This window comes from Atta colombica, unplaced genomic scaffold, assembly GCF_001594045.1.
Source record: "Atta colombica isolate Treedump-2 unplaced genomic scaffold, Acol1.0 scaffold163, whole genome shotgun sequence".
Lineage (NCBI taxonomy): Eukaryota > Metazoa > Arthropoda > Insecta > Hymenoptera > Formicidae > Atta > Atta colombica.
In genome coordinates, this window is record NW_017259254.1 from 1,373,319 (window position 1) to 1,386,699 (window position 13,381).

A 13,381-nucleotide genomic window follows, 5' to 3' on the forward strand; every position below is an offset into this window, starting at 1 on the left:
AGGATATGAAAGATAAAGAAATATATCGTGAAAAAAACAGATAAAACAACAATATATCACATGCTTAATTACAAACTCATTCTTGATAATACCATAAACTTATTAACACGCTTTCAATGGCAATTTACTGGTATTAATGCTTCATTATTACTTAATATTTTTAATAAATTATAAATTATAAATAATATAATTATATTTTGGGCTTTTCTTATTTTATTATATTTTTCAATAAAAAATGTACTGTGGTATTTTACTTGTAATGTATATATAGAAATTTGTTAATAACAGGTTAAGGAAGTAATAGAAAAAAATTAATACATATTTCAAATAATTGCTACTTTTATTGAAAGCAATCATCATTACTTTCACTGAGTATGATATACCGACATTGCTTGATGGATTAATGAATGCTATCAATGACTTATTGATTTTTATAGAGTTGTGTGATTAATCAACACGAGAAGATGTTTTTTATGTAAGATCAAGAATCGAGTATATCTTAGGCACTCCATTAAATTAAATCGTATACCATAATTTGCTCATATCGTAACTATAATACATTTCAATGAATTCCCCATGGCTCACATATTTCTATTTATATTGTCATTCTAAATCTGTTATGTGATTAATAAAAAATGTTTTGGAATTATTTTAAATATTCATATGAACATTAATATTTAAAAAAAAATAAAACTAAATTTTCGAGATAATTAAATTCAATTTATTTAACTCATTTTCAAAAATTTTTATATGTATATATTTTTCAAAATATTATTGTCTATATAAAATTTTTTAAGATAAGTTAAACAAATTGAAATTAATTTTCTCTAACAAAAATGTTATTAAAGATCATCTTTTTTTCATTTCTTTAATTTTCAATATTAAATATTAGTTTTGAAAATACAGTTATAATAAAAAATTAATAAAACGAGCACTATAATGTCCAATTTTAAGTATATTTCATATACTTTTTTTATAATTTTGTATAAAATTTTAACTTATAAATAATATTTCAGGAGAAATTGCCATTCGTGTATTTCGTGCTTGTTCGGAACTCGGCATTCGTTCCGTAGCAATTTACTCGGAGCAGGATAAAATGCAGATGCACCGTCAGAAAGCAGACGAAGGTTATTTAGTGGGCAAAGGCTTACCACCCGTTCAAGCTTACTTAAATATTCCTGAGATTATCCAAGTAGCCAAAGAAAACAATGTCGATGCCATACATCCTGGTTATGGATTCCTTTCTGAGAGAGCAGACTTTGCTCAAGCGGTTACTAATGCAGGCATCAGATTCATTGGACCTAGTCCTAAAGTCGTCCAACAAATGGGAGACAAGGTAGAATATTATTATATCCGTTGCGAACCAGTAATGAATACTATGCGAATCAGTTAAGCACGAACATTCAATTGTTGAAGATTATTCGTTGAAGATGGCTCAAAATGAGTTAAAACGTACGAGACTAATGTAAGAAATTGAAGAATAAACATTTCAAGAAAACGCAAAGAAAATCGCGGAGCAATTTCTATTCTGACTTACCCGTTCGAATTTTAAATGTTTATATTTTTATTGGCAAATTGTTATATTTCGAATTTTAAATTCCTAAGCGCAGTAATATAAACATCGAAAATTTATAGAACTGCTTACACAGATAATATTCTAGAAATGATTTTGATTAATTTTTACAAAATTTTCCAGCAATCTTAGAATCAAGACACAATATAATACAATTTAATTGATAGGTGGCTGCCAGACAAGCCGCGATTCAAGCTGGAGTACCTATCGTTCCGGGAACAGATGGGCCTGTAACAAGTTCTGATGAGGCGATGGAGTTCTGTATGAAGCACGGTCTTCCGATTATCTTTAAGGCAGCATATGGAGGTGGAGGACGAGGTATGTCTAAGACATCGAGAACTAATACAGAGACAGCATTAATTTACTTAAATATAAAAGAAATATTAACATTGCAAAACTGCTATAAAAACTGAAATACTATAAATTTTAAATCTTAAAAAACAGATGCAATAGATTTACAAACTCTCTCTCTTTCTACTAAAAAATAATTTAAAATTTGCTGCTTTATTGCAAAAATAATTTGATATGTTGACATTATCAGATTTACTTGAAAAATTTTATACTATTGCACATTTCATACGTAAGCTAAATTTACCGTAAAGCAACATAATTGGCTGTAGCCACTAAGATCGTAAATATATATCATATGAACAAAGAATGTTTTTTTCCGTTGATTAATGTTTTACGAGTTTGGAAAACGCGTCTATTCGTTATCGAACAATGCAACCATTATCGACATTCAAACTACATTTATGGCAAGTTACTCTGTAATGGCAAAACAACTTACAGAGTCTGGATAAAAATGTATAATAATAGATAGTTAACTATGTTATGATATTTAAGTGTAAGTTATATAAAATATCTAAAAAAATTTTTTTTAATTATAATGTTACAATAATTTGGTGTTTTTCTAATTAAAAGTTCATATTTGTAAAATAAAATTTTTTATCAACGCAGACATGTATGAGTTATCAAATTATGAATCACTTTATCAAGAGAGAGAGAGAAAGAGAATAATAATAATAATAATAATAATAATAATAATAAATATGTTATGATTTCATTTTTTGTTTACAAAATAGAAAAATATTTTCTTCGTATTATCTGTCACATTGATTTTATAAATTTTAAATTTTTCATGTATTTATTACTATATTTAATAGAAGAGAAATAGACTGAGTTTACACTGTACGCTTAATCAGCAATCTATACAATAGATATCCTTATTTATCCTATTAAACAAAGATACATATCGTATATTGCGGACTAAGCGCACGATGTAAATGCAGCCGTAGATAATTTGCATACTAAATTTATTAATCACTTTGACATAATAAGATGATTTCATAGTTAGTTCGTAAGATACATATCGTTAGATGAATAAAGATGAAAATTTCGATTTTATTGACTAATATTTAAGGAATGGATTTAAATTTTATGAAACTCTGTCAATGTTTCTTAAAATTAATTATATACGTATGCAAATGTGACATTATTAAAAAATTTTGTCATTGTATAGATATCAGAAAAAAAAAGATCGAAACAAGAAAGACAATTAAGGAGCAACGATTTTAGATGAGCTATTATTAACTAAAAAAAATTTTTTTTTAATTAATATAATACGAGCAAACATATTTACATGGTTCAGCTTTATTCGAGTTTTCTTCCGAACAATTTTGAAATCATTTTAATTAATTTTTATAGGTATGAGAGTTGTAAGACAAATGGAGGAGGTTCGTGAGATGTTCGATCGTGCATCTTCCGAAGCGGCGGCTGCTTTTGGAAATGGCGCAATGTTCATTGAGAAATTCATTGAGAGACCACGTCATATTGAAGTTCAATTACTTGGAGATCAGGCTGGCAATGTTGTACATTTATATGAACGCGATTGTTCCGTGCAACGTCGTCATCAAAAAGTTAGTACTCTGATTTTAATTTAGTATTCTAATTTTAATTTAGTACACAAAATTTCGATTTTATTGACTAATATTTAAGGAATGGATTTAAATTTTATGAAACTCTGTCAATGTTTCTTAAAATTAATTATATACGTATGCAAATGTGACATTATTAAAAAATTTTATTATTGTATAGATATCAGAAAAAAAAAAGATCGAAACAAGAACACGTAACAATCAGTTAAAAAAAACATTATGATTGGAATATTGATTATTAAATATAATATTCAATAATCAATATATAATAATATTATTAAGAGAGAATAGTGGAATTTGTTGTTCTCATTTAAATCTGTTAAACAGATTTTTATTTCTATTTTAAGGAATAGCATTATATGTAGATATTGTGTCAAGATGTAAGATATATGTTAAAATTGTTATTCACTAATAATAGAATTTTTAGTTTGATCAATTTCTTCATTCTGCGAACAAATTAGAATCTGTCGAGTTTTTTTCTCCTCAAAAGCTTTCTCAAGGATGCGTGAATCCTAAAAGCAATGTACATTCACCGCGATGGCGTTCGTTCGTGTTATTCGAAACAAGGACAATGACGTAATCACACGAGATTCATGATTGTAGCCCACAGGTTTATATAAGTTCTCAAAATAAATAATATCTAGATATCGTAAAATGCGATCCAAATAAGCTATTGCATTTCTATATTATGAACATAATATCACATCAAGATTGATTCGATTGATACAAAAACTTGAATATCAAAAAAATTTATTATAAGATTTTCATAAAATATGCAGGTTGTCGAGATTGCGCCAGCTCCAGCATTGTCGCCTAAGGTTCGAGAGAAAATGACTGACTATGCTGTCAAATTGGCAAAACATGTTGGTTATTCGAATGCAGGTACTGTGGAATTCTTGGTTGATGAATCTGGAAATTTCTACTTCATTGAAGTCAATGCCAGATTACAAGTTGAGCACACAGTAACCGAGGAAATAACAGGGTAATGAAATAGACACAAAAACCGATATAAATATCTTTACATTTTTTTTCATCATTTTCTCTTCTAATTTTTTAAAATAATTAAATACAGAAAATAAAAAGTTATTTTTTAAAAGTAATTATATAGTTACACTGAAAGAAAATGAAATAGTTCTGGCAACTATAAATTTGGCAACTGAAGTACCTGATAACTAGTTTTATAAAGTAATAGAAACTGAAGTAGAAACTGAATGTTATAAAAATATAGTCACGGTAACAAATGTATGCACTATTAATTTGGTAGTGAAATAGTGACTCAACTACATTGAATAGTTACTTGAACTTCATGCAAATAGATATAACAATTATATACATTTTTCTACTTTAGATAAAAACTTTTTTTTAATAAAGCACTTTATAGTATGTAACTAATTATTGTTGAGGTAACTTTAAAGAATACATTAAAAACCTTTTCTCTAAAGTCATTAGCTTACAATAAAAGGCGCAGCGTTGGTTTCGAACTTAGAAAATAAAAATAAATAAATAATGCATACACAAATTTATAACTATGTATATATTATAAAGCTTTAATAAAAACAATAAGTAAATTAAGTGAATTAAGAAAATATAGTAATAAAAATATTGTATTCTTATTAGAATTTAATAATACGTAAATAGTTGAGGCGCTATTTCAAATTTTTAATTACTGATACAACTTTTTTCTAATTCTGAACTGTTACTGATTCTCCAAAAATAACATTGTTATCAACCCGTTATCAAAAAAAAAAACTGTAATGGGTGTTACAAGTAACGCGTTATTTCCATTCTCTGATTAAATCGTAACATTAATATGCGTGACATTTTACACAAGCGTCAATTATTACATGTCACTTTGTCATCTTCATTCTTTCAGAATCGATCTTGTGCAATCTCAAATTCGAATCGCCGAGGGGATGACACTACCAGAACTCAGTATGACTCAAGACAAAATCATACCTCAAGGATTCGCGATTCAATGTCGAGTAACCACGGAAGATCCGGCTAAGAATTTTCAACCAGATACTGGAAGAATAGAAGTTTTTCGTTCTGGCGAAGGTATGGGCATACGATTGGATGGAGCCTCCGCATTCGCTGGTGCTATAATCTCACCGTATTATGATTCCCTACTTGTTAAGGTAATAATGATTCTAATTGCAAAGAATTTTAACTCATTTACAATATTAAAATACAATTTTAAACATGATACAATTCTGAACGAAATAAAATTGAACTCTAACTTTCGAAGTCCAAGTTTGATTTTTTCTGTTTTTCACAACTTCAATACTCTTCAAAATGAGATTATATAGTTACCAAATTTGAATCTCGAAAAAATAAACTATTTTTAGAATTTCAGAATTATATCATGTTCGAAATTGTTATTATCACCCTATCCACTTTTTAAAACTTTTAGAGTGAATCTTACTCTTATGCCTATTTCTACCAATGTAGATTAACTTTAATTTCTCAACTTACTCTTCGTCTTTTTCTAAGAGATTAAAGTTAATTTACGTTGGTGGAAATTGTTGATGGATGGGCATTAAAGATTGAACTCTTTCAAGACTGACTCAATGTTCACTTTAGAGTGAAATTTCACTTCAAAGAATTTAGAGACTGTATTTAAAGAATATAAATAATATATTTTCTGTTTTCTCAGGTAATCGCCCACGCCAGTGATCTTCCGTCATCTTGCGCCAAAATGAATCGAGCGCTTCGCGAATTCCGCGTGCGAGGAGTAAAGACAAATATACCTTTTCTACTAAATGTCCTGGAAAATCAAAAGTTTCTCAACGGTATTGTCGATACATATTTCATCGACGAGCATCCTCAGCTTTTTCAGTTGCAGCCGAGCCAGAATCGAGCCCAGAAATTGCTCAATTATCTCGGTACCGTTCTGGTGAATGGTCCAAGCACGCCATTAGCTACTCAACTGAAACCAGCGGACATCAAGCCGCATATTCCGCAGATTGCTCTAGGTACACGATCGATCAACGAATGTAATAATGAGGGATGACATACCCTTTAAACTCCACATCATAAAAAATCTCGATAACTGAATCTCAATCCTTAAATTAAATTTCGATATTGATAATTAAATTAAATACTGTCCATGTTAGATGGGAAAATTACTCTAGCCATACTTAGAACAGAGGCACACAGGGGACGTGCTTTATGGATCAGCAAAACAGGGATTATATATTTTTCTTTTTTTTATTTTTTTATTAAACAGGATGTCTACTAATTCTCTGATCAGATTAACATTTAAAGACTGCTGTAAACATGGACACCTTTTATGAAACAAAATCGAAATGGATTCCGATCGGAATTATTCAATTATTCCTTATACTTTTATTGTGTTTTCGGGGGAAAAAACGGAATAATTCCGATCAGAATCCATTCCGATTTTGTTTCCAAATAGATGCCCTATATGTTTATGAATCGTTGAAGTAATTGAAGATTAACAAATGATTAAAGAAATAATTTAATGTTTTCTAATACATAATGAGATTTCTCCTTCGTTTAAAATCCTTACAAATTTATAAACAATTGACTTTACATACTAAAGAATTACATTATTTTTTATTGAATTTTATATTATTTATATTTCATTAATCAATAATTAAATGGTTTAAATAAAGGTAAACAATAATGTTAAATCATGATACTAAAGAGGTATTGTCTCGCATTGATACATATGAGTCGTATATATCTACGTACGTCCCATATATATCTACGCAAACCAATATCATATACGATAATTTTGATATATGATGTTCACACAATAAGTAGTAAACATCCTTTTTGCTTATAAGTAACAAACCGTTTATGCTTTTCTGCTGGGTTTATAGGGACACTCGATTTAACCGTTCTAAAAATCTACTTTTTTTCTTTTTGGTGTGTTCTTGTGTCTAAATTCCAACAATTAATTATTGCACCGCGCTACATTAAGCACATTGCACATTACGCGAATTCGTAAATGGGCTCACGAAACATCTTCATATGTCTCTATTTATTATCATTATTTTAACAAATAATAATACAGCATGCTATTTTACTGATTAGTATTACTTGAAAATAATTCAATATTCTATTCACATTAAAATAAAAAAAACCACTTATATTTAAAGTATATCACCAGTATACGCTATACGTTTATACATGGGATAAATTTAATAAATCCCGAGATAAATTCAATAAATCATCGAGACAAATCCCAAAGATCTTTGTCTCTTAAAAATTCATTGTCATATTCTTGTAATAGTGACTTACATCTTTAAATATTAATTTCCCTCTTTTACATTCTTCACTCTTTATCGCATGCTTTTATTTTTTTTGTTTGGCAATTTTTTTAGACTTTGCTAAGCTTGCAGCTGCAGAAGAAACCAATGATCCCGACGCACCAGGTATGGTTACAGTGTTACAAATGTGTAATGCCTTTTTTATTTATATTATTTTAAGATTTAGCATTGTGAAGATTGAAAGAAGCTAAAAACTGGTACAGTATAACAAATTTTATATATATAATATAAACGAATTTTTTTTTAATTTATTATTGTTCTTTCAGATTGGCAGACATTTGTTTATTGGAATTTATTCTAAACAAGTTTTTCTAAATTTAATTAATTAATTCAATATATTAAATGTACCAATATTAAATGAGCTATCATATAATAATGCTATTAACAATAATATAAATATATACTGTTGCATTATTAAAATATGAATTTATTATTTAATTCATAGCGATATATCAATTTGCAAATGCTACACTTGTTTTTATAAAATATTTTCTTACTCTAAATTTCAAAGCATTTTCAAAATGAAAAAAATATATTTAATAATGCAACAATATTTAAAGTATAATACTTAAAATAATATTTAACGCGAAAATTTTTATTCAATATTCAATTTAATGTTTTTCATATAATTTCATTTATATATACAGGGTTTCCTGTAAGTTTTTGCCAAGCGCTTTTATAACAAAGTAAAGAGCGAACTAAACCATTTTGTAATTTTCCATTTTCATTTTCAATTACTAAAAATTGTTGAATATTAGTCTTCAATAATTTTTTACTCAAAGAAACTATTATAACTTTACAGAAAAACTGTAACAAACAAAAATCATTTATTTTCTTCTCATAGAATTCTAAACATTTTTTCAGAATTTTTTATCAACTTTTTATTGCATTTTCTTATTTTTACCAACATGAGAAAATACGGTATTAAAAAATTCTGAAAAAATTCTCAAAACTTTATGACAAGAAAATAATTTTTGTCTCTCATTGTTTTTCTATAAAGTTGATAATATTTGAATAAAAAATTATTGATAGACCAATATTCGGCAATTTTTAATATCTTGTAATTAATATCTTGTTAACTATTGCGAAATGATAGAGGACTTTTCGACTCAGTTTAGTCCGTTCTACTCAAAAGTGCTTGGCAAAAACTTAGAGGACACTCTGTATAAAAGCGTTAATAGCAAATAATTAGCACAATAAATATTTAATTCAAATTAATTAATTTAATTTTAAATTAAATTTATTTAAAAAAATAAAAAATATCTTTTAAAATATTTATAAATTCTTATTATTAATACAACTCAATATTAAATAAATAATTATGTAAACACATTTACTTTATAAATGATTTGTTTCTTATTCTTATCTTTTATCAACGATAAATATCTATAATTCACTGCTTTTCATAAACATTTTTCATGCCTACTAACAAGCACGTACCAAATAACAATTCATTCTTTTAAAAAAAACATCAAATCTAATTTTCTTTTGTGCTCCTTTTCAGAACCTCTGGATCCTCCGAAAGGATTCCGACATATTTATAAAGAGCAAGGTCCGGAAGCTTTCGCTAAAATGATTAGACAACATAAGGGTCTCCTTTTGATGGATACTTCGTTCCGTGATGCCCATCAATCCCTTTTAGCGACTCGTGTACGATCGCATGATTTGCTGATGATCTCACCATTCGTCGCCCACAAATTCAACAATCTCTATTCGCTGGAGAACTGGGGCGGTGCGACCTTTGATGTGGCTTTAAGGTTTCTTCATGAGTGCCCTTGGGAACGGCTGGAAGATATGCGCAAGGCTATCCCTAATATTCCATTCCAAATGTTACTTAGAGGCGCTAATGCTGTCGGGTATACGAACTATCCTGATAACGTTGTCTTTAAGTTCTGTGAACTGGCTGTGAAAACCGGAATGGACATTTTCAGAGTATTTGACTCGCTCAATTACTTGCCGAATCTTATCATTGGTGAGTTTTTATAAAATGACCTAACTATACATATAATTATAATGCAATTAACAAGGAAATATTATCGAAACAAATATTCCTTTTTCAAATATTTAATAGCATCAATATCAATAAATTGCTTATGAATTTAATTTGTGATATTATTGTCGGTTTAACATGTTGTCGGTTTTGCATTTCAAGACTGAAAATGATTTTGGCGTGTAGTTTGGATATGTATATATAAATTCATGCCAAAATATTATTAAATATTAAGATCCAGTTCATTGTGTGATAAGATTTTTTTCGTTGTGCATTTACATTGCTTATTCTGTAAAGTCGTTTCGTAAATTATGAGAATATTTTCGTGTAAAAATTTCTTCTCTGAGCGTGAATTTTTTTTCAGGTATGGAAGCCGCTGGAAATGCCGGGGGTATCGTCGAAGCGGCGATTTCTTACACGGGTGATGTAAGCGATCCGAATCGTACCAAATATAACTTGAAATATTATACCGACTTGGCGGATGAGCTAGTCAAAGTGGGTACTCATGTCTTAGCAATCAAAGATATGGCTGGATTGCTCAAACCGAGAGCAGCCGAAATGTTGATCGACGCAATAAGGCAGAAGCATCCGGATGTGCCTCTTCACATACACACGCACGATACTGCTGGAGCTGGAGTAGCTTCCATGTTGGCCTGTGCGAAAAGTGGAGCCGACGTTGTGGACGTTGCCGTTGATAGCATGTCTGGCATGACTAGTCAGCCTTCTATGGGCGCGGTTGTTGCATCTCTTCAGGGTATAGTTTAATAATTTTTTAATTTTGCGATTGTAAATTAAATTTTTCATATAATTTTTTTACCTTTTGTACACGAAAAGAATGATTTTATTAAAATATCTAAAAATTTAGTTAGATGCAGATCTAAAAATAATTTTGTTAGACTATAAAAATAAATTAGAAAAAAACTCAAACATGATGAGTAAGGCTGAAAAAATTTTGATATTCTAGCAATCGGTTTGAGTTCTTATATAATTATTTTCAGATTTATATCTAGTTAAATCTGCAAAACCATTCCTTATATAAATCGTTCTATGTATATGATAATTTTTTACATTTTAATTTGAATTGATATTTTGATTTGATAACGGACAGTTTGAATTACGTTTTAATTATTTTAATTGCTATTATGACATTGTAATGTTTTTATTAATTAATCAGATTAAATTTATAACACATAATAGTAGAATTGAAATTATATTAAAATTTGATTAATGCTGAAGAAAATTTTCAATTAATATAATAGGAACGGACATTGACACAAAATTGAATCTATCTGATGTCTCCGAGTATTCCGCATATTGGGAACAAACGAGAACGCTTTATGCACCATTCGAATGCACAACAACGATGAAGTCCGGAAACGCGGATGTCTACCTCAACGAAATTCCAGGTGGTCAATATACAAATTTGCAATTCCAAGCTTATTCACTCGGTCTGGGCGAATTCTTTGAAGACGTGAAGAAGGCATATCGACAAGCCAATCTTTTGCTCGGTGATATTATCAAAGTTACGCCAAGTTCCAAAGTTGTCGGTGATTTAGCACAATTTATGGTTCAAAACAAATTAACCGCCGATGATGTTCTCAAGAAAGCCGAAGAACTATCATTCCCTAAGTCGGTAGTCGAATTTCTTCAGGGTGCCATTGGTGAACCTCACGGAGGATTTCCTGAACCTCTCAGGTAAGAGTTTGCGTGCATACACGAATGTTAATTTCACGGTAATCCTTTCATTACATTTTACGTTTGTAATTTGATTAGGTCGAAGGTTCTTAAAGACATGCCACGCGTGAAAGGCAGACCAGGCGCGAGTTTGACATCACTCGACTTAGATGCCTTGAGAAAAGAATTGAAAGAATCTCACTCACACGTTACCGAAAAGGACGTCATGTCGGCTGCGCTCTATCCTAAAGTAACGAAGGATTATTTGAACTTCAAGGAACAATTTGGTCCGGTAGATAAATTGGAAACTAGAATCTTTCTCACGGGGCCTAAAGTAGGCGAAGTATTCGATGTCACAATTGAGAAGGGCAAAACTCTTGGTATCAAAACCCTTGCAGTCGCAGAAGATCTTACGAAAAATGGCGAACGTGAGGTGTTTTTCGAAATGAACGGTCAACTGAGATCTGTGTTCATCAAAGATAAAGAGGCCGTCAAGGTAAATGACCCGCAAATTTTCGGCATTATTTTATATATTATCACGTGATTCAATTAAGTTATAATTAAAGTGAAATTAAAGTGTTAAATAACAATTAAACTGATTAAAATAAAATTACTTTATTACATGAAGATAATTAAAAGAAGATTACAATTAAATTGGGATTAATGAATATCTTAAACAAAGTACGATAAGAATTTTTCTATTCTTTGTGCAGGAATTGCATGTGCATCCAAAAGCAACGAAAGGTGACAGTAATCATCTGGGAGCGCCGATGCCCGGCGAAGTAATCGACATTAGAGTAAAAGTGGGCGACACTGTGGAAAAGGGTGCACCATTAATTGTGCTATCTGCTATGAAGATGGAAATGGTTGTGCAAGCACCTAAAGCGGGCAAAATTAAGAGCCTTGAAATCAGCTTGGGCATGAGATTAGAAGGAGACGATCTCGTCCTAACATTCGAATAAATTCTCTCGCGCTGATGGGATTGACCTAAAAATCAAATCGTGTAAAAGCAACACCAAATATTTATTGCTATTTACTATGATAATGCGTGTGTGAAAGACAAGATCTTTAGCAAGCTTTTATACGAAGCTTGGATTGAAATTTTTTATTTAACATTCTATTATCGATGATCATCGGTTCAGAATCGTCGATGATTAGGATTTATTATCCAAAAATTATTATCACATACTGATAAACATTTTAAAATTGTTACGTTTATGTTTATTATTATATTTTTTTTAATAATTCTATTTCTTAAATGATACATGTAAGATCACATCTTGACGGAAATTTAAAAACATCCAACTATATATTAAACAAACACAATTATTAATAATTAGCTTAAACATGAAATTTAATATTGAATTAATTATTTCTCCAAAATAGTCTATTTTTGGTTATATTTTCATTTCAGAGTATTAATAAAAATGTTTTAAATATCCTACATATGTTATTTGAAAATGATACATGGGTGATCCGAAATTCACAAATTCGGAGTACAGAACATAATATAATTATGCTGAAACAACTTTTTCTTGTAGTAAAATTATATTTGATAAATAATTTTTGCGTTTACTCGTATAACTTCAACCTGCTCTCCAGCAAAAACTACTTGTAAAGCCTGCGACACATGATGCTTGTTTTCCGTATTGACTGCGATGCTGGTACTACGCAGCCAATACGATGGCAAGATTCTATATAATCCAGCAGGAAAACAAGCATCATGTGCCGAAGACTTTAGACGCAATTTTATTAAAAAAAAAAGTTGTTTTTTTTATAAAGTATCATGTCTTGTACTCCAAATTCACTGAATTTCACTCTGTATGTAAAGCCAATATGATTAATATGATACAATTAAACAAAGCTGCCTAAAAGATCCATTAATTTGTACTTTATATATATATATATATATATA

At 29.5% G+C, this 13,381-nt stretch overlaps 1 protein-coding gene across 3 annotated transcripts in view; it reads left to right on the top strand.

Annotated features, from left to right (window-relative positions):
* LOC108686068 (pyruvate carboxylase, mitochondrial) overlaps positions 1-12,519 on the top strand; it is a 21,901-nt gene extending 9,382 nt beyond the window's left edge. For 2 of the 3 annotated variants that reach the window (XM_018191144.1, XM_018191145.1), the window contains exons 3-14: positions 1,017-1,336; positions 1,741-1,891; positions 3,278-3,489; positions 4,287-4,489; positions 5,381-5,642; positions 6,161-6,479; positions 7,857-7,907; positions 9,307-9,774; positions 10,157-10,546; positions 11,052-11,487; positions 11,566-11,962; positions 12,180-12,519. In XM_018191144.1, the coding sequence (XP_018046633.1) occupies positions 1,017-1,336; positions 1,741-1,891; positions 3,278-3,489; positions 4,287-4,489; positions 5,381-5,642; positions 6,161-6,479; positions 7,857-7,907; positions 9,307-9,774; positions 10,157-10,546; positions 11,052-11,487; positions 11,566-11,962; positions 12,180-12,428 (3,458 nt within the window). In that variant the 3' untranslated portion in view covers positions 12,429-12,519. The remainder of the gene's footprint in view (positions 1-1,016; positions 1,337-1,740; positions 1,892-3,277; positions 3,490-4,286; positions 4,490-5,380; positions 5,643-6,160; positions 6,480-7,856; positions 7,908-9,306; positions 9,775-10,156; positions 10,547-11,051; positions 11,488-11,565; positions 11,963-12,179) is intronic. The other variant, XM_018191147.1, reaches the window with a different exon arrangement.
* The last annotated feature ends 862 nt before the right edge of the window (positions 12,520-13,381 follow it).